The sequence below is a fragment of the Bombus huntii genome, chromosome 3, assembly GCF_024542735.1.
Source record: "Bombus huntii isolate Logan2020A chromosome 3, iyBomHunt1.1, whole genome shotgun sequence".
NCBI lineage: Eukaryota > Metazoa > Arthropoda > Insecta > Hymenoptera > Apidae > Bombus > Bombus huntii.
This window is the reverse complement of record NC_066240.1, coordinates 13,478,906-13,501,570: the sequence shown is the minus strand read 5'-3', so window position 1 is coordinate 13,501,570 and position 22,665 is coordinate 13,478,906. Positions and strand designations below refer to the sequence as shown.

General features: G+C 41.4%; 1 protein-coding gene across 5 annotated transcripts in view; it reads left to right on the top strand.

Moving 5' to 3' along the window:
- Window positions 1-22,665, top strand: part of LOC126863447 (uncharacterized) — a 135,575-nt gene that overhangs the window by 95,905 nt on the left and 17,005 nt on the right. For 4 of the 5 annotated variants that reach the window (XM_050613622.1, XM_050613623.1, XM_050613624.1 and 1 more), the window contains 3 exons: window positions 18,503-18,680; window positions 18,873-20,279; window positions 22,491-22,664. In XM_050613622.1, coding sequence (XP_050469579.1) covers window positions 18,503-18,680; window positions 18,873-20,279; window positions 22,491-22,664 — 1,759 coding nt within the window. Of the gene's footprint in view, window positions 1-8,253; window positions 8,480-18,502; window positions 18,681-18,872; window positions 20,280-22,490; window position 22,665 lie in introns of all 5 variants that reach the window. The other variant, XM_050613627.1, reaches the window with a different exon arrangement.

Sequence of the window (22,665 nt, the reverse complement as noted above, 5' to 3'; positions counted from 1 at the left end):
TGGAAATTAATCGGAGGAAAGAACAAGGGGGCTGTAGAATCCGATAGTTTGCCGTCTTCTTGCGGAGACACTTGGTCCGCTTGGCGGAAATTAAAAAGGTGTCTACGAAGCATCCTGTGTAATTGAGAGTAGAAAGTCGAACGGGAATAGGAGGAACGCGGTGTGGCGTGTTTTTATACAGCGATATCGCAGCGATTTCCACACGGAACAATTTGTCAGGACAGCGATTCTATTTATAAAAATCTTCTCTCCACTCTTTCTTATCACGTTGCTGTTCAAGCACGTGTAACACAGTTTGCTCCAATCGTGTTTTCGCTTGTATCTTAATCGTTGATCCACATGCACGCACTCGTTGTGTATTGGCTTGGAAACTAAGTGATTGCGGATTTTGTCATTAGGTGATAATGAGAAAATCCGCAATCACTTAGTTGCCAACATATTCGGCAGTGTCACGTAACTTGTAGCCACGTGATCATCGCAACATAGGATTCTCTCAATTTCACGAAATATTAAACGATCGATTAATTAAAGAAGACGATAGCTGCGACCAGAGATTCTTATCGTAGTGCGAATAATTTTTTTTTATTTGGAAGAATTTTATAATCAATTTTCATTGAGAATTATAAGTAAATTATTCTGGAGTGATACAAAGTACTTTTTTTTTTATTTAGAAGAGTTTTACAATCAATTTTCATTGAGAATTATAAGTAAATTATTCTGGCGTAGTACTATCTTTTTCTTTTTATTTGGAAGAGTTTTACAATCAATTCTCATTGGGAATTATAAGTAAATTATTCTAGCGCGGTGCTATTTTTGTTTATTTGGAAGAATGTTATAATCAATTTTCATTGAAAATTATAAGTAAATTATTCTGGCGTGGTACTATTTTTTTTTTTATTTGGAAGAACTTTACAATCAATTCTCATTGAAAATTATAAGTAAATTATTCTGGCGTAGTACTATTTTCTTTTTTATTTGGGAGAACTTTGCAATCAATTTTCATTGAGAATTATAAGTAAATTATTCTGGCGTGGTACTATTTTCTTTTTTATTTGGGAGAACTTTGCAATCAATTTTCATTGAGAATTATAAGTAAATTATTCTGGCGTGGTACTATTTCTTTTTTATTTGGGAGAACTTTGCAATCAATTTTCATTGAGAATTATAAGTAAATTATTCTGGCGTGGTACTATTTTCTTTTTTATTTGGGAGAACTTTGCAATCAATTTTCATTGAGAATTATAAGTAAATTTTTCTAGCGTGGTACTATTTTTTTTATTTGGGAGAATGTTACAATCAATTCTCATTGAGAATTATAAGTAAATTATTCTGGCGTGGTACTATTTTTTTTTTATTTGGAAGAATTTTACAATTAATTCTCATTGAGAATTATAAGTAAATTATTCTGGCGTGGTACTATTTTTTTTTTATTTGGAAGAATTTTACAATTAATTCTCATCGAAAATTATAAGTAAATTATTCTGGCGTAGTACTATTTTCTTTTTTATTTGGGAGAACTTTGCAATCAATTTTCATTGAGAATTATAAGTAAATTATTCTGGCGTGGTACTATTTTCTTTTTTATTTGGGAGAACTTTGCAATCAATTTTCATTGAGAATTATAAGTAAATTATTCTGGCGTGGTACTATTTTTTTTTTATTTGGAAGAATTTTACAATCAATTCTCATTGAGAATTATAAGTAAATTATTCTAGCGTGGTACTATTTTTTTTTATTTGGAAGAATTTTACAATTAATTCTCATTGAGAATTATAAGTAAATTATTCTGGCGTAGTACTATTTTCTTTTTTATTTGGGAGAACTTTGCAATCAATTCTCATTGAAAATTATAGGTAAATTATTCTGGCGTAGTACTATTTTCTTTTTTATTTGGGAGAACTTTGCAATCAATTCTCATTGAGAATTATAAGTAAATTATTCTAGCGTGGTACTATTTTTTTTTATTTGGAAGAATTTTACAATTAATTCTCATTGAGAATTATAAGTAAATTATTCTGGCGTGGTACTATTTTTTTTTTTATTTGGAAGAATTTTACAATCAATTCTCATTGAAAATTATAAGTAAATTATTCTGGCGTAGTACTATTTTCTTTTTTATTTGGGAGAACTTTGCAATCAATTTTCATTGAGAATTATAAGTAAATTATTCTGGCGTGGTACTATTTCTTTTTTATTTGGGAGAACTTTGCAATCAATTTTCATTGAGAATTATAAGTAAATTATTCTGGCGTGGTACTATTTTTTTTTTATTTGGAAGAATTTTACAATTAATTCTCATTGAGAATTATAAGTAAATTATTCTAGCGTGGTACTATTTTTTTTTTATTTGGAAGAATGTTACAATCAATTCTCATTGAGAATTATGAGTAAATTATTCTGGCGTGTTACTATTGTTACGTTTTATTGAATTGCCCCGTTTTCTTGAACGTGAAGATACGATTAAATCAACAGATTGCGTGCACACGGGTAGCGTTAACTAGCGTTTAATGCAACTGGCAATAAATTCCACGTTTCGGCTAACCTGCTATGTGCGGGAATACTGGCACGGGAGAGGATTAAAGTTGTTCGAAATAAATTATCAATATACAACGATTTATTCAAATCTTATATATATACAGGGTGGTTGGCAACTGGTGGTACAAGCGGAAAGGGGGTGATTCTACGCGAAAAAAGAAGTCGAAAATATAGAATAACAATTTTTTTTTAATTTTTCCATCGAAACAACGATCTACAGTGAGATCCGTTATAACGAGACGCGATAAAGTGCACGCGTACCGAGCCAAAATTCAAAGTCGATTTTCTCGAAAATAAAGCCTCGAACGAAAAATTTTTATTCTATATTTTCGACTTCTTTTTTCGCGTAGAATCACCCCCTGTCCGCTTGTACCATCAGTTGCCAACCACCCTGTGTATGTATAAATATATTATAATCGAGTAAGATTTGAACAAATCGTTTGAATAAATCGAATAATTTCGTTTCCTCCTGAGCAATTTGTTTCCTGTGACACGTGCTGCGTCTTGTTGTATTTTCTACGGCCATTTCTCGATCGATGCCGAAAAATTAAAAGCACGACGATATTACGTCACTACGGACGTATTAGGCGGTTATATCGCGTTAGAAATTGCAAATACGAATTTTCGGTGAATTTTCCGAGTTTGTCAAAGTTTGAACACAACGTTGAAACGGTCGAGGCTTCTAAGATGTTGGTTTAGGTCGAACAGGGAATTATGTCTACCTGTCCGTAAGTACCGTTGCTCGCCTATTCATGCTCGTTAACGCCGGTCTTGGCAAATACCTACTACTCGCTATTTTCGCTGGAATGGCCAGTCGTACAAATCGGCATTATCGCATACCTCAACCTTTTTTTACGATTTCGACACGCTGACCCAGAGCATGGTGCAGCATATCTACTTTTAGGATGCAGTAACGTGAGAACGAGCGTTCTGAGTTATTTTATTTATTTGCTCGTACAGGTTCGTTCGTATCTCGGCGTAAAGTCCGTAGGATGGCGCGTGGCTTCAGGCAGTTCTTGGATGAACCTCGAAATTCGAGTGAAATTGTAATGCAAGTAAGCATAGACTTGCGTATAATCTGAAATCGATATACAGCGTAGAATTGTGGGGAAATTTGTAACGGTAGTCGGTTAATGTTTTAATGCGTTTTAGTTAATCAGTTTCTCAATCTTTGTTAATGCAAGAATTTACATAGAATTAGAGGAACAAAAGAGATAACGGGGAATTGAATTTTAGAAATACGATTTTAGATTAAATTTTGGAATCGGCCATTATTTGATTGAACAGTTTCTCAATTTTTGTTAATGCAAAAATTTACAGAGAGTTGGATGAACAAAAAGGATAACAAGGAACGGACGATTTTAGATTAAATTTTGCAACCGGTCATTATCATTTGATTGATCAGTTTCTCAATTTTTGTTAATGGAAAAATTTACATAGAGTTGGATGAACAAAAGAGATGCCAAGGAACGTACGATTTTAGATTAAATTTTGGAATCAGCTATTATTATTTGATTGATCAGTTTCTCACTTTTTGTTAATGCAAGAATTTACATAGAATTAGAGGAACAAAAGTGATAACAAGCAATTGAATTTTAGATTAAATTTTCGAACCAACCATTATTATTTGATTGATCAGTGATCGTTATTGATCATTATTATTTGATTTTTGTTAATGCAAGAATTCACAGAGAGTTAAACGAACAAAAAGGAATAACGAGGAATTAAATTTTAGAAATACGATTTTAGATTCAATTTTGGAACCAACTATTATTATTTGATCGGTCAGTTTTTCAATTTTTGTTAATGCAAAAATTTACAGAGAGTTGGATGAACAAAAAGGATAACAAGGAACGTCTCATCTGATTGATCACTTTCTCAATTTTTGTTGATATAAGAATTTACATAGAGTTAGACAAACAAAAGGGATAACAAGCAATTGAATTTTAGCTTAAATTTTTGAACCAACCATCATTATTTGATTGATCAATTTTTCAATTTTTCTTAATGCAACAATTTACATAGAGTTAGACGAACAAAAGAGATAACAAACAATTGAACGTTAGAAATACGACTTTAGATTAAATTTTGGAAGCGGTCGTTTGACCAGGTAAGGATATTGTTATTCGAGGAAACTTCGAGGTTAGGTTTTAGTTTAGTTCTGTGCTTTTACGAAAAAGGGAAACTATATTCGAGTAACAATTTTCATGGGTAAATTGCAGCAAAATCATATAGAATCACATGAAACAAATTTATCAATTACCATTTCTCTCAAATGCCAATGAGAAAACAGATTCTCGTGAAAATTTTTCGAAAGCTACGTGGAGCAAGCAAAGTCGTACGATACATTGAGACATTTAAATAACGTGCAACGATTCTTCGAAACTCAATAATTGTTTTAACTGAAGCTAATTTTGCGAAGAAACGTAGCTATCGTCACACGAAATATCACTGGAAATTGTTCGATTCAATTGTCGAATTCGTATCAAGTCGATAATTCGATATAATGTTAACCTTAACTTTGCTTATTATCGTTAAACAATTTCCTCGTCTTTCACGAATCTTCTTTCATAATTTAAGTTTTCTATTCTCTTTCCAGAAACTCTGGCTGCGCGTTTTTCTTACCCGTCCGATATCTTTATCTTTCCAATAAATTTTCCTTCGCGACGAGCGCGCTCTTGCATTTTCTTCTTTCATGATATTTTACAATTTACGAGAAAAATTTGTTAACGAAAACGTTACGAACGACGTTGTCGTGTCAGCTGCTCTGACGCCAGTCAATTTTATTCCACTCTCCTGTTGCAATTATTTACGCTACGTTAACGTTTAAATTTTCATTAAAAAACGTCTATTTCATCTAAATACAAAGGACGAACATTAAAAACTAATTTCTTACCTTTCTTATCTTTTATCAAGAAACTCGAATTTCATCGATACAATTTTTTTTATTATTATTATTATTTAATTTGTACTTTAAAATTTGTCCAGCTGGACGTTTGGTAAATTCGATACAGTTGAAGTAGCATAGGTGCTGCCATCAATTTCCAGGCTTAAGATACAAAGTTGAGCGACTCGACCAACGAAAGTAGAAATTTCGAAATGGTAAATTCTTGCAAATCGTACAAGCCGCGCGATTCGGGACAAGAAATTGAATAGAACGGATTTTTAATTAAGCTTTAATTAATAATATTAATATTTAATACGGATTAAGCTGGACGACGTTTTGCATAATCGTTTGGCCGGATAGGAAAACCTTGCACAGGAAAACGCAGGCTCGTTCTCGCAAATGGCAAAGGAATCGACAGGAGAATCGCCACGAAATTTCCACAAAGCCACTGTATCTCTTCGCAAAATCTTACGATCATTTGCCAACTTCAATGTTCAGTCTCGATCTGATGACAAGTTCGCGTACGAATACCGTTTCGGCAAAGCCAGGCAAGCAACATATATCTAAAGACAGTTTTAATACCATTTGCAACGAGAAAGATGATCAATTGATTTTAACGCGACTAAAATCGTTGTCTGGATTCGAATCTCGTAGAAAAACATCAGCCAACGATTGGAAGAACAGCGTAGGTCAGTTGCGAGCGATATAATTACATCGGTGAATTATGAAACGCGATAAACGACGGCCTGTCGACGAGAAAACGTCAGGAAATTTGTCAACGCCAAGACGAATGTTTGGCGTAATTTGAAAAAAAATGGCGATTGTACGAAACTGTCGATACGAAAGCAACGAAGAAATTATCGTGAATTTTGATTTTATTTATTCAAAAAGCCTTTTCGCCTTTCCAAATAAACTGTTCCAAATAAACTGTTTAGATAAATTGCTATACGTTTCTTTCGGCTTACTTTAATTTTGTTCGGTTCGATTTTCTTAAAAATAGTATCGTAAATAAGCTTTTGTCGTTCGAATGGCACGATCGTAAGATTTTCTTCTAAAAGGTACAGTCGCTTGGTGGAAATTTTAGACGCTGCGTTTCGCTTTCCACAGTCCTGGTTACCTGGCTGTGTTCGCAGTTTCTTACCTGGCTGTCTTCATGATGGAAACCAGGGATCGTGTGGAAACGTGGCTGAATGCAACGCGTTCGACCGATGACGTTTGCCATTCTGATTTTTCAATGGCGGTTGGAATTCCTCGCTGCGAAGCTTCCCACGTCGAGCAAACTTCCCCACCGCGTTTCGATGCACGCGAACAGCTCGGTTCGTTTCTTCGAGGATCGAATGCCGCTCGTTTCTCTGTCTGGTTATGGAACGAGCATACTCGTAAACAGGAAAAGCGTTGCAAACATCGTAACAGCGTGGTTACGTGTATGGAAGATTTCGCAGAAGATTGGCTCGCCACTGTTATCCCTGCGTCGAGTTTCTTCCGATCTTTAAGTGGTTTCGATGCCGAGATTAAATAAATTCTACGTCGAGTTAATGCTACGACGACCGGTAATTCCGTTCATTTTCTTCGTTACGCGTGATCTGTGGAAAATAACGTTCGTTGTTTGCGGACTGTTTATGTTGAAAATGACAAAGTGAGTTCACGCTCGCCATCTATATGCAGATACGCTAGTTACAATAAATAGTAACTAGAAGATAGTTCTAGATATAATCGATAGTTTTAATCGATAGGTTTAATCGATACGTTTAAGATATTCTTTTTCTTTTACCCAGTCCATGTAAGAAAGTGAAAATAAATGTTGTTCAGCTCAGAACGGCGTGATAGATTTATCCGAAGAATAAACTAATAGCTGTTGTGATCCTACCTCTAAATAAATAAATAACAACAGTTTACGATGATGGTAGTTTCAATTGAAATGGTTAGAACGAGATACGTTTGAGAATATTCGAGTATCGTATTTATTATCGCCAGTCTTTCAGAAGGTCGAACCAATCGGTTTCGTTTTTCTGAGTTTCGTTATCCGGATGCACGATTGATATCCGATTCTCGAGAAACAGTCTGCTTCCATGAATTCATTCGTCACAGACTTAGTGACATAAGTAAGGTAAAGTTAGGAGAAATTCCAAAATATACTTAAAAAAGCAACGTTTATTACGCTATCGATTTTCTCTACCTGGCAATTTTGGAGATGATCGATATAACTTCCGAATGACTTACATTATAAATGATATATCATCATTTTGTGTTATTTTCTTGAATGAAGAAAGGTTGCGTTATGCCGAAATTAAAATATTCTTTGAAGCAATGATTTTTTGATACGAATGGGCCAATACGTTTTTATAAACAGAGGCGAGTTGCGTCGAATAGCAAACAATAAACTATAGTAAAAGATATACTATCACGTTCAGAAAAGTAAGTTTGGTTTTGAACGTTAAATATGATAATGCTCGCGTAAACCAAGATGATAATACGTATAGAATCACGTGAATGATAATCGTAAATGAAAGATATATATTTCTTTATGATAACGTGAAAATAATGCTAATAGAAATATAACGATATAACAATAAAATACTGTCGATTACACTGCAGATATCTCGTTCTGCGTTTATGAAAATCGGTTAGCTTCAAACGTAACTTTCACGTGAAAAATCAAGGAAATACGATTTTTGCTATGCGCGTCTCTAACGAAAATTCAATAACGTTTTATTTGAGAAGAAAGTACGATTAACGAACAAGCTAATAGTTAGCGGTTTAGTCGACGTGGCGCTAGTGTAGCGTGACAGGTCGCGTCATGGCGTTAATAATCGGCGTCTTATCGATTTTAGAGGATTTTAGGGGATTTCGTTGAACGAAAGCGATTTCGAGGCGTAGAATTCCAAGAGCAGAGTATCTGGTTCCAAGTGGAATGGAGCCGTCTAGCATTCCCGTAGAGGTTAGGTCAGAAGTGTCGCAGCGCAGTCGTAAAGCAAGATGGAACGATTTTAGCGAATTCCTAGCAAGAAGAAGACGGCCGAAGAGAGTTCGAGTGCTCAAGAGGCGCAATGCGATTAGGTCTGTCCAGCTTTCTGAACCTCTCAGACAACGGGGTACTTCGTGGAACGGTCCTAGACGAGAACCATATCCCTTTTGGGATAAAAGGTCTGCCGGGTATTTTCCAAGACGAACCTGCCGCTTTTAAGAATTATCGAAGAAAGGTCGCTTAACATTCCTGGGATTAACCATTTTCTTCGAGCTTTCCCAACGGAAACTTTCGACAAGATCGTGCCGATTTTCCTTGAAATCGCTCGTAGAATTTCTGTATTCTTGCGAGACTTGCGAGATGACCGTGTTTATGACTTATGAGATGAACATTAGGTTAATTTGTTGCTATATTCAAACAAATTACGAGATGACGGGATTTATAACTTTTCTAGCAAACTAAAAACTGTTTATAAACGCCGTCATCTTTTTAAAATTTTCAATTTATGTAGTTGATTGTCAATATGTCTTCCGATTGGCTCGTAAAGTGACGCACACATTGCGCTCATTTAATTCTCCAAAACACGTAGTTTTCTTTATTTGAATACTCAGGAAATTTGAATATTCATAGAGGCACGCTATCTTGCGGTGCGTTGCAGATTATACTAATGGCAGAGTGGTAATTGTAAATTACGTAAACATTACGTTAAAAGTAATATCTATTTTCAAACTACGCTATCGTAGAATTTAAAATTCGAAATTTTAATATACCATATCTGTTACGTTAAAAATAAGCTTACTTCCCAAACTACCGTCCAACTCAAAATCGGCACGAACTTGTCAAGCTCATCGAACCAACAACTCCAACAAAAGTTTCTCCGAACAAAATCACGCTTGATAATTATAGGTCACCCTGTATACATCATATATACCTATATATACACGTACGTATACAGATGGAAAGCGAGAAAAGGAATAGCACTCAAACAGAGAGTACGAATGCGCGTGTACTTCTGTTTTCGGAACGAAATAAACGGGTTAAGGAAAGAGGGGCAGTTTCTCTGAACGAAGGGGGGAAAAAGCAGCTCGTGAAAAAGGCGCGAAACGAAAATGGCGTTGACGACTAGGAAAAATAAAAGAGGAACGCCGTGTTGGAGGTCGTTTTGCCGGTCTCGGCCATTTTTCCTAGAAGTACCCCGTCAAATCGACTAGACTGTGCTCGTTGTGTTCCCTTTTAAGAGTAAATCCCTATTAAAAGCGTAGTCCACCGACTACTAGCCTAGATATCGTGTTTTCTTGCTTTAGACGGGACTGGAGAGAGAGAGAGAGAGAGAGAGAACGAGAGAGAGAGAGAGAGAGAGAGAGAGGCCGGTCGAGTTTCCTATCGTCGGAGTAGTCACGTAGAGATAGATGCACGTAATACACGCTCTCTGTACATACACCACGTTATGTGTCACTCAATACGTTTTATCTTTTTGTCGTTCTGTGTACCACGTTCGATCATAGTCCTTCAAGCGTTGTTCCTTGCTCCTTATAGCGTCCTTGGTCGATCGTAACACGATACACTACGATGCAACGCGATGAATCGCGATGCAGGAAAAGTCTTGAGTCGAGCGAATGTTTCTCATTTGCCTTCTTATTTTTATTCGCTTTTGGTCTTGTTTTGTAGGTTATGTTTGTAATGGTGGCGACATCTTACGCCTTTGTGGCTTGTCAGTCGACTATATTTTATATGGAAAGTAGCTCCACTTTTCAGTCGGGGTGATCTAACAAAAAGCAAGTCGAAATCAATTGGAATTAAATTAATTAGTAAAGAAATTAGAAATAGATAGCTAGTTAGTCGACCAGAGGCCAAGTGCATGAACTAGATTTTTATCTACTTGATTTCATGAAAATTAAGGTCCGGAATAGTTAAGAAGGAACAAGATGATTCTCGAACCGATGATACCGCAATATTTGTACAAGAATACGAAAAAATTACCAAAGGAACTAGAAATAAATACCTAGTTCTCCAAACGAAGATCAACTACACGAACTGAACCTTTATCTACTTGATCCAACGAACAATCATGTCCACAACATTTAAAGAGGAGTAAAATGTTTGAATCGATAATTTCACAGTATTTTTACGAAAACATAAAAAATTACCAAAGGAACTAGAAATAAATACCTAGTTCTCCAAACGAAGATCAACTACACGAACTGAACCTTTATCTACTTGATCCAACGAACAATCATGTCCACAACGTTTAAAGAGGAGTAAAATGTTTGAATCGATAATTTCACAGTATTTTTACGAAAACATCAAATATTACCAAAGGAACTAGAAATAAATACCTAGTTCTCCAAACGAAGATCAACTACACGAACTAAACCTTTATCTACTTGATCTAACGAACGACTAGATCTAAAATAGTCAAGAAGGAGCGAAATCGAGGAACAAGCGTCGCTTGGATCGATGATTACGCTGATTATTATGTTAACAAGAAAATAAAAAATTACTAAAGGAACTACGAGTAAATATGTAATTACCCAAACAAGGGTTATTCGAACGAACTAAAATCTTCTCGTCTATTCGTTCCTATTTGAACGATTGTTCATTGGAACAAATAGACGGAGATTAGACCTGAAATGGTTAAGAAGGAGCGAGACGATGCTCGGATCGGTGATTCTGCGATACTTTTTACAGCAACTAGCGATAAATACCTAGTCATCCATGCGAAGGTTAATTGTGTGAACTGAATGGATTCGTCGGTTCGATGCATCGGAACATCAGATCTATATAGAATGGTCTTAAGGAGGAAGGAGAACAACGTCGCGGGCGTTCCCTGAAACGATCGTTTGAAAAGAGGCACAGAGAAAGCACGTGAACTCGTTTACGTTCGACGGCCGCGCACATGGCTCACCGCGGTATTGCGTGCGCGTTTTCTGTCGCTTTTGTCCTGCTGGCATTGTCTCGGTTCAACCTCGGTACAGCCTGTGAATTCACGTGGTCGCCACTTAGGTACGAGCCGCGGTACATAATATCGTCGCACCTCTTGTTCTTCGCTCCCTTCCTTTGCCCTTGTAACTGGATCCACGCTGAAGGAAAGAAAAAGAAAGAAAAAAAATACAGAAAGACGTTCGCGTTCAATCGTACGGCTCGCGATATCGTGTTCCTCGAATTCGTTGGTACGACGGTTCACGAAAGTACTCGAGCACTTCCGCCACGTAGAAAACTTTTCTTCATACACGAGGGCAGACTGAAAAGTTTGTCGAATGACAATAACAGTTACGAATAAAGCAGGTCGCAACGGCAATTCCGGAAACTTTGCAATTTGCCCTCCGATAATTGTTCTACGTGTAACCGAGTCGGCAATGCGTTCATACTTTTGGTGGCCATGGGCGTAATCGTTTACGAGGTCTGATTAAATTTCGCGGTCAAGTTGGTAACTAAGTGGTTGCGGATTTTGTCATTAGGTGGCATTGACGAATCCGCAATCACTTAGTTTCCAACCGAATAGGATGTGGCCCCGTAAAGAGCGCAACCCGGCTTGCGCCCAACGCGTCTAACGCGCCCTACGTTAGGCGCGGCCTTGACATATTCCACGCAATCCAGAGATTAATAAAAGATGAAATTGGCAAAGTGGAACGTGATTCGTTTGGCTTGCGATAAGCTCGATCGTTGCAGGTTGCTCGCAAGCGGTTGCAGGAAACGAGAAACGTCAAACGATACAACGTCCACGTTTTTCCACTTTGATAGTTAAACGATATTCCTTTGTAGTCGACGTAATAATCGCAGCTTGCGTCGTCGAGCGCTTCGCTTGATATCTAAGCGCGAAAGGTCAACAAGCCTAGAAGTCGAAGCTTGTAAAATTGCACGGAGGATAACGAGATTTAAATGGTAAACTAAAAGAAAAGAAAGAATTTTATTCCTCGTGGAAGATGCGATACGGAGCGCAGAGGTTTCACGGAGTTTCTTCAAAGGCAGGAAATTGGAGGACGTTGAACAAACTACGTACTCCGCTCGTTTTCTTTCTCGTCGAAAATAAACGAGCAAAGTTCCGCGAGCAGACGCGAAATTTTATCGGTCTCGGGCCGTGAAAACAGGAAAAGTCGCTAATAAACGACAAGGTGCTCCGGAAAGAAGAAAAGCGATCAAATACAACGTCCGAATTGAAAAAAGCACCCTGTGCTTTTAACGATACGTCTTCGCTCCAGCAACGTCGAGGAGATCTTCCTGCTGTCACCGCATGTTCCTAACGCTACCCAACAAATATCAACTCGCGGGAGCGTTTTAGTCCACGCTGAAGCGACTTAATCGGAGGAACGTTTGCTATTCGTCTCGATTTCGAAGCGACGTTTGTTCCTGCCATCTAGTTGTCCATACGCGAATGCGTTGCGAAACGATCGACAAACTCCGTGCACAGCGAAGAAACGTTTGTTTCTGTCGCGACGCGATGCCGCGCGTTTCTTCGCGTTCTCTTTCATTTGCACGAGAACAGACAACGGAAGAGACGTTTGTCACTGGCAACAAAAACGCGAAGAAACACGGAGAAAGATCGGCGAAGAATCGGCAATTGTTTCGAGAAACGCGCAACGTCGATATAAAGTTTCTCGTTGTTTCAGTGGGAACGCAGCTTAATCCATTAAGGTGGCACGTTGTGTCAACGCAACGTTTTATTCGCCGTCTTCTCCGATCAACTTACATCGTCGAATTCCGTTCTTTTGCATCGTAGCTACGAAAGGAAATTCCAAGGATTCGCTCGACGTTTTCTCCGCCGTTGACTCTTCCGTGTAGATTCTGCGATTTTACGAAATTCAAGGTTACGATTAAACTGACAAACACGTAATACGCTGTGCGAAATATAAAAGCGCCGGTTTTGTCACCGTACGTGGCACGCGTAATTGCAGAGCCGATAAGATAGTTGAGATAGAAATTGCAGAATCCATAACACACGAACGCGTTCGCAGCCAGGAATTTGATGTATTTTAAACAATTTCCACACCGTGTACCATGTAATGTACCACGCCGTGTACCATGTAATGTACCACACCGTGCTATGGTTTCATTTCTCCAAACTGTCGTATTACGACCCCGCGCATTTCTCCTACTATGAATGATTAACCAAATCGTTAGGATCGTTGAAAATTTGATAGTTTATTAGTTATAGTTAGTGAGTCGCGAAGACTAAAAAGAAAACACCCCATTGACCTCACTAAAGAAATAAAATAGTCACATCCATCAAATAATCCACGTGTTATTTAGCAATTAAGTTAGACAAATTTACCAAATGTCCAGCTGGACAAATTATAAAGTATAAATTAAATAAAACAAAAAGAAAAAAACGCGATCATCGCCACCGATGATCGTCGTTGCGATCAACGCGCGTTTAGGCGAACCATTTCTCGGTTGTTCACGGGTGAAAAGTGGCTGTTCAGGTGGCTGTGGACCCTTTGTTCGTCGAATAAGAGAAAATTGCATCGTACTAGGAATCAAAGGCGTCAAAGCACGATAGTTGTAATTGCAACGGGCGGACAATCGAGAATCCGATCGAATGACCTCGCGCCTTGATATTCGGCTGAAATCTCTAACGCGTTATTCACGCCGTTCTCGTTCGACCGGTAATAGCCGAGGTACGAATGCCAGGCTACCGGTGGGAGAACATTCTTGTGAATTTTCTAACGTCGCTTTCAAATTCCTCCTCTAGACACTGCACACCGTATTTTTTACCGGACAGTTTGTTTTTTCCTCCCTTTCGATTCTCTTCGCGAATAATCGCACAGATCGTCTTTCCTTGACTTTAAAAAATTCCCACGGGTATTCAATAGCCGAGTCACGAGAAACTTTTCGAAATTGTATTTACATCACGAGGGGACACGATGATCATGTTTACATTCGCGAAACGTGAAACGAATCTGAGAATATTTAGACGTATTATTTGTACTGTGCAAAATGTATTGGGTTGACAAATAAGTTTTTTTTTTTTATTATTTAATTTGTACTTTACAAATTGTCCAGCTGGGCATTTGCTAAATTTGTCTAACTTAATTGCTAAATAACACGTGGATGGCTACCCCCAGCGGGATATCATCTCCGAGTATGGTCGTCCTTGACTACCAGTAACATAAACGGTCCATTGGGGAAGACTGTTGTCTTACATCATCGATTTATTATTATTTCGCCGTTATACGCTTTGAATAATAAAAATACTCTCGTGGATTCCTGGGCGAAACATGTGATTTCGACGTGGCAGTCAGAGTGTTTTAATCGCCGAAATAAACGTATAGGAACACTTAGATTACACTTAGAATTGATATGAAAATAGTTTCAGATTTATTTAATATGCGATGCACAAGATATTCGTCGATATAAATTTGCACGCGTCTCAGCGCTCTCTTTGTCTCACCATCTTCTATACCACATTACCAACGGAACAGTTGCATTCGTCTGTTTTACGAGACGCTGTGCACGTACATACTCTCACACACTGATACTCATATATGTGTGTCACTACTACGCGGCTAATCTAGTGTAGCACACAAAATTTTTTGTTTTATTATTTAATTTGTATTTTACAAATTGTCCAGCTGGGCATTTGGTAAATTTGTCTAACTTAATTGCTAAATAACATGTGGATAGCTAACCCCAGCGGGATACCATCTTCGAGTGTGGTCACCCGTGACCATCGATAAGATGAACAGTCCATTGGGGAAGACTGTTGTCTTACACCATCGATTTATTATTATTTCGCCATTATATGCTTTGAATCATAATAAAACTCTCGTGGCGCCCTCAGCGAAAACATGTGATTTCGGCGTGGTAGTCAAAGTGTTAACTCGTGAGCGGTCAACAATGTGTTAAAAAGCAGAATCCGTAGAGAAATATTTTCTACGATCACTGGCTTCGTCCGTACTTCGTATTCTTTTCGATAAATCGCGGAATTAGAAAATCTCCCTCGATTTGACCACATCTTTTCTCTCAAACTTTTCTCATCTCTGTTCTCCTCCTTCTATCGGGTTGGCAACTAAGTGACTGCGGATTTTGTCATTAGGTGTCATTGACAATATCCGCAATCACTTAGTTGCCAACCCATTATAGTTGCTCCTCGATTTTTCATTTTTTATAATCAACACACCAAAGAATAAATACGGGGAATTGGAAGATAATCCGATATTTTGAAAGACGCGCGGTAAACTGAAAAGAATCGGCAACTCGAAGGTAAACCGAGGCAAATTCGAGATGAAACGATAGGTATCGATGCGTCGCGACGAGCTTTAGCGTTTATGGTGGCCGAGAAACACGTTATCGGTGAAAAAAGAAGTTTGCGTAAACTCGGAACGCCGTAGCTACTTTCGTGAGCCACCGGTGGCTCACGATGGGTCGCCTGCTTTTCACCGCAGATCTACGACGATCCGCTCGCTTTCGTATCGCTGTGTCACGAGTTGCGTGGCGCTTAGCTCGCGCGCCTCCATAAAAACTTGAAAGAGAACAGAGCAACTTAGATGAGACAAACGGTGAATGGAGATTGGAGCGAAAGCTGCGACAGAAATTCCACGGTTCGCTACGTACACGTCGTGGCGTGTGTGCAATCGTCGCTGGGAATCGGACGAGCAACGTTCCGACGTCAGGGTGAAGCGTCAGCCGTTTTAAATGTCAATACGTCTAAAGGTTGGCCGAGAAACTCGAGGAACACGCGTAGACTTTGTCGAGTACACTTTGTAATTATCATGGTATCGCGTGCACTATAAGGGGTGAAATTAAAAGGAGCGGGGATTTCCCCTTGCCTGGTGGTCAGTGTCGCGTAAATTTCCACTTTTACGGAGATTCTGTTGGCGCAGGTTCGACACGCACTGCCGCAAGTTTTCATCTTTTTATAACGACGCGTTGCGTCCTTTTTTTCCAAAGGTGTGCACGCCTCCTTTTAACGCCACTTCTGACGTATGTTTGCGCGTGGAAAAGGATCGCCGCACGAGAAAGCGTCGCTCGTCCATCCTCCGAACTTGCAACGATCCGCTGTAAAGTTTAATCGAGTGAACGTTATGCTTGGGACGTGTGACGTGTTGATTGCTCGTATTCTCCACGGATATTCGAGCAGCTTAATCTTTGCTACCTATTTGCCTAATATTCCCACGATGGACCTGCTATCGTTGCTCTAAGGAGCGTCGAACGTTTCACCGAGATGTCGTTCGAAGCAAATTCGAGCGTACGCGCCAGTTGGCCGTTCGTTTGTCGAATAGAATTCGCTTGCAAATGAAAGAAAATGATTTCATAGGATAATAACACGTGAATATGGATTAGAAAGTAGTGCTCCTGAAATATCTGCGTGCGTGTGTGCATTAGCATTGACCTAATCTTCTTTGTTTGACAAATAATCAGGCTAATCGAGATAACTGAACCATAGTAAGATTACTAGGACGATCAAAGTGACCAATTTGTAATTCTTAGCAGAAATTTTGTAAGCTTTTACGACGGCGAATCCGTCGATACGCGTATCGACGGAGATTAGAAAGAACATTCGTTGGGGAGAACGCGAGCTTGAACGATTTAAACGGAACGACGATTAATTACGACGAAAGAGTTTAGCAAGAAAGTTTTTCTCGATCGTTAAGGAGAATGCGTGCAGGAGAGAAGGTGCGGATCTTAGGTTTAAATTATCGTTATACGTCGGTAAGTGGCTGTAATTTCAGTTGACCTCGATTACACGTAAGAAACGCGTTCGGATAACTCGTTATCTTCAGTCGGTTAATTCCTTTCTTCCGTAGTTTACGTATAACCCTGTCCCGTACGTCCAGGCGTTCCCATAAAAGTTCGTCGATGCACCGCTTTTCCAGTAATTTGATCGCGTGTAGACACCGTATGCTAAACCTTCGGTAATTCGTTGTTCCAGCAAATTTTTCGCTGTTGCTAAACATATTTACTTAGGTGTTACCCCGCTCGCTGTTTGCTCTACCTTTTCTTTTTTATCCACGTCCTGTTTTCATCTTTCTCGTTTGATTCTTTTTCTTTTTTACCTTGTTCGAAATAAATTACTTTTATTAACTGGTTTCTTGCAGCGTTTTTACAAGCGGCGGCGCAGCTTGGGACACTTTAGTGGTTGAAGGAACGAAAATGGAAAATTGGACATTTGCTTCGCGCTAGACGTATTCAAATATTTACGCGTGTTCAATTTCAGACAACAAACGTCTCGTTAGGTGAAATTATCTTCCACGCCGGTAGATCCTACAGAAGAAAATAAGCGTGACGAGGGCTTTAGGACGTGGAAGCTCGATTATAACGAGCCACAGGCGCGAACAAATTTGTGACGCGTAAACAGAAGAAGATACTTCGATTTATTTAATTGTTTGTCAAAATTCCCGCAAGAAGAACACACATCGCGATTTATCCTCCATCCATCGCGAGTTCATCGAACAGAGAGACGCTTTAACACTTTACCGACCGCTACCGGTTCAACAGCGTACGCACGTCCAACCGGTAGCTCAGGCGCAGATTCTCCCTGGCGCCGGCTCTGTTTCGGTTTAGACTCTTCAAAACCATTCTTTTCGTTCATCGCGAATTACAAGTTTCTCAAATTGGTGTAAAGCTGTGGGAGCTTACAAAGTAACGCGACTGACGTAATTGAGCAAGATACTTTGGTAACAAATAACAAAATACCGCTCAAATAATGAGATTAATAAGTTATCGGTCGGTAAGCGTCGGCGACGAGAAACCGATTAATCGGCTATCTGTCGGTAAAACGTTAAAATACAACGGTCGATAATTCGCCAATGATACTCGTAGTTGTCATTCGTTTTTCAACGTGCTGGTTGACGCCGTTCGAAGGTCTAAAATTAGTACAACAAAGATCGCTATCGTTTGGAAATCGGTGTCAACCACCCTCGGGTCTCCAAGCTGCTGCTGTGCCACTTTGTTCCACGAAAGTGGCGCGAGTGGGTTCGCTGAATACGTCGTTTCTATTCACGAGACAACAGCGTGGCCGAACTCGCGCGGGGTCGAGACGAGAGTGTGCGGCGCGTGTGTCGCGTGAAAAATAAAAGAGGAGAAAAAAGAAAAGCGAGAGGCCTCGAAGAAAAGGCGTTGGAAGGGTTTGATCGCATCGAAAATCGTTAACAAGCTGATCGTTTTGTTGCGGACAGGTCTCGAAGGCGTAGCGGCAGTGGCGTGACGGACTCGCAGCAGCAACAGCAGCAGCAGCAGAAGCCGCAGGAAGGGCTGGGTCCCGATGAGATGTGGGCTCCTGGCGGGCTAGGGCCTCACCGGGAGCTACCAGTCGACGTACCCGACACCCTTCTACAGAAGGCCTACCCCAACAAGGTAAAGAACCGCTCGTCCGATTATCGGAACGAGATTCGTGGTCCCCGTAGCGCTAGCGACCTCGACCTCTCCCTAAACCTTAAAAACGACACCCTTAAATCGCCACCACGCACCAACCAAGTCGACGAACGCGCTAGAATAGTGTCGGCCGTGGATTGCACGGACGTGACGGATGCGACCTGCGGTAGGCAGTGCGTTCGAACGAACGGTCAGCCGCCGATGCTGAAGATCGAGTTGAAGATCGAGTCGGAGAACCTCGAGGACGAGGACGAGTGCGGCAGAGAGAAGAAGAGAGAAGCTTCGAAGGAAGCGTTGGACACGGACAAATATAGGAACAGGAGTCCGTCGGCGTTGAGTTCGCCGGATTTGAAGAACTTGAAGAGGAATCTGAAGGATTTCGAGGAGGACGAGGAGGACGAAGGAGTGAACGAGGATAGCAGCGGGCAGAAGGAGTCGAGCGTCGACGTGGACGTGGAAGAGGATTATCCATTCGCCAAGGAGGACTATCCGACCATGTTGAAGACCTGCAGCGACGACTCGGCCAGCCCGAGAAGCTCCTCGGGAAGGTCGGACAGCACCGCTCCGCTGGACAGTAGCCTGGTGTTGAGACACGCGAAAAACCGTGGCAAAGATTCGCCAACCTACGACGCTAGGAGGATAGATCTGGGCTCACCGTGTAGACCCGTGGTGCCGGAGATCAAAGTAGCGCCTCTGTTCGGCCGAGCCAGGGACGCCACGTCCTTCGACAATCCTGCCTACGGTCTGGCCGATCTGCAGGATCTACAGGGGCTTCTCATGAGATCCGACGAGGTGTCCGACCTGACCAGGCTCATAGACGAACAATGCGCGATTCCGAGGATTCCGCGCGATCCGCAGGACAGAGTGTCGTCCCCTGGCCGTAGCAAGGATCAACATCAGCACCAACGTGGCAGCGAATTGGCCAAGTCGTCGGAACCGAACGCTCCATCCGGCAAATCGGTGAAATCGTCGAAACCGAGGCGTCAAGAGGACAGAGGGAAGCTGAAGGCGAAGACGAGGAGTCTGGACGTGGAGGAGCTGATACGAGCAGGATCGAGCGACGATCTGTTGGGAATCGAATCTGGCAGCAGCCTCTCCTCGTCCTCGAGGCAGCGGCCCAAGAAGAAGAGGCACCAGCAGATCTCCAGCGGCTACTCTACCCTGAGGAGCGACGCGTCCACCGATCTCGAGCACGTCGATCGTAGCTTTCTGGTGGTCGGCGGCAAAACCTACCGCGAGGTGGCCGTCGACTGTCCGCCCGATTTCGTCCCCGTGACCAAGTGCCACCCTGTCTATCCTCCGCCGAACAAGACGCCCGGAAGCAGCAAGCACAACACCCTCGAGCCGAAACGCGAACGTAACGGCACTATCGGCAGGGATAATAACGGTGGTTTGACGGTGCACGGGGACGACGGGAGTCGCGACTCGTGCGCTACGAGCATCGTGGCCTCGCCCTGCGTTCGCTCGAACGACCTTGGTAGCTTCGTCACGCTACCAACCGCTGGCGATCAGAGTATAGCTGCCACGGAGAACGTAGTTACTAGGTCGCCCCGTACGTTAGACAGAAAGCACGAGAAGAAGGTAAGGTCCAAAGTCAAGAGTCTGTTTTTCGATAGCTTCTTCTCTATCGTGCACCACGAAACACGCAAAAGTACGTTGCTTCACGCTTCTGCTACCAGCACCTCTAATCGCTCAGACAGTAGCACTAAAACCGCTGACAGGTGCTCGGACCATGTCTGCGACTCCGACAGCAGCTCGCGTCGTGTTTTACCAATTTTCGATAGTCGCTCGGACGATCTGATGCCGATCGAAGCCATCTTCGACGATCGCTGTAACGGGTCGTGGTGCGACGATCGTCTTCAGTCTGCACAAGGATCCAACGGTGTCTCGCGATCTCTCGTATTCTCCGATCTCGGAGACAGAGCAGAGACACGACGACGCGAGAAGCCGGTGGCTCGCGACAATCCGCAGGTTCGTTTCTTTTACGAACCGAGCGGCGATTTTTCGCGTACAGGCGTCTGCACTGTGACTTTCTCGGCTGACCGGTTCGAGGACGAAGCTACGCGAGGCAACAATAGCTGTCCACCGAACGACGTACATTCCTTTAACGACGATCCGTTCGCTGAACGATCGTCGATTCAACGTACTCCCGTACGTTCGTCGTTCGTTAGAGAAGCCGATCAAAATTGTAGCAACTCGTTGCGCGAATTATCTCGCGGTAAAAATTGTTTGTCGGATGCGCAGGCCTCCGAGTGTCGAAGAAACGGAAGCGACCGCGCGTCACAGGAATCGCCGAATGCGCAGAATTTCACGAATTCGCGACTGTCTCTCGAATATAAAAGATGCAAAGTTGTCGATGTCGATAATCGTAACTCGTACGGATTGGGAGCGAGCCAGGGCGCGTGGAAAAGCGAAACCGAATTACCGACTGTTCGTTTCGACGTGGATCGTCCTGTCGATGTTCAATGCTGGCGATCGGAATCGAATTTGTTCGCGCGGTGGAACGAAGATCGGGGCGAGCTACGCGACTCTAGCGACACGGAAAGGCAATCGGCGAGCGAGACGATACCGTGCATGGACGTCAGGAAGAAACGTACGTACACGTACCAGCACTTCGACGGTCTTGATCATCACCAGGTACATAAATATTCTTTAATTTCACGTACGAAATCTACCTTCCGATTGTTCGGATTTTTCGCCTGGAACGTATCCACGGATACGTATTTTCGTCATTTGGAATTTTAGCATACGAAATGCGCGAATTCTTGCAACTTTACATCGCCAGATATAATAGAAATTCGTAACATCGACGTTATTTATGGAAGAAATAGGATCGATCGAAAGTTTTCTTCTATAATCGGTTTTGGATACGACGCAAGAAGCAACGTGAACGCGAAGAGACGCGACGTTTCTCGAAAGAAGAGACGTCGCGTAGATTCTAACGTTCGCGTGGTACTTGCAACGATAAACAACGAGTAGAACGAGAAGCGAAAATACGTTTTCACCGAAGAGATGCATTTCGTATGTTACGATTTAATACATATGTTTCCGTTTATATTGTTAAGAATGTGAGATTGCAGGCACATGGAAAATCTAACGATTGCCAATGTTCACGCGATCTCTGTCTCGGGTTTCAATGGCATCGAGTAAAAACGGCCAGAGCATCGACCGTGTTCGCGATTGCAACGCATGCTCAACGCACGCTTATAGTTGACAAGCATGCGAAAGTAGACAAATCCCATTGTGAACACCTGCTAGCCATAGCAAACGTATAAACCTCTTAATGCACGTGCTTTGCTGCTGCTTCTTCTTCTTCTTCTTCTTCTTCTTCTTCTTCTTCTTCTTCTTCTTCTTCTTTATTCTCGCTTGCTGCGTACTATTTCTGTTTCCTTTATGCGATCTTCGCTGTTCGCTTTCAACGTAATCAACAGCGTCGGACTTGTTCGACTCTTCGAACAGTTGCGAACGAAACCGAACTGGTTAGATAAAATCGTGTGACAAAGTGTAGCGAAGAATATGGAAAAAATAAAAAGAAAGAAAAGAAGAAAAAAGAAAAAGAAACATGTAGATGTAAATATAAAGAAACGTACAAAGTAGAGGGAAGAAGATGGAAAAATAGTAGGTGGTTTAGTGAGCGCGCGACAAAGTAGAGGAGAACGTGAGATGGAAAAAAGAGAACGAATTTCTAGAAAACGTATAGGGGAGGAGGCAACTTTTGGGTAGTCGCGATGGCGGCATGTGGCCTCAGGGTGCTTTAATGCCAGCTGTGTTTTCTTTGAAACGAATTTTTAGACCGGTTTGAACGGGGTGAAACCTGCCATCCCCCCGAGAGATCAAAAGAGGGCACCTGCCAGACCGCCGAAAGATAATCTACGTTTGTCCACGCAGAACAATAATGTGGAGAGCACCGATAACGCGAATGCCGAGCCCACGCAACAGCAACTGCATTCCATCAGGAAATATCAGG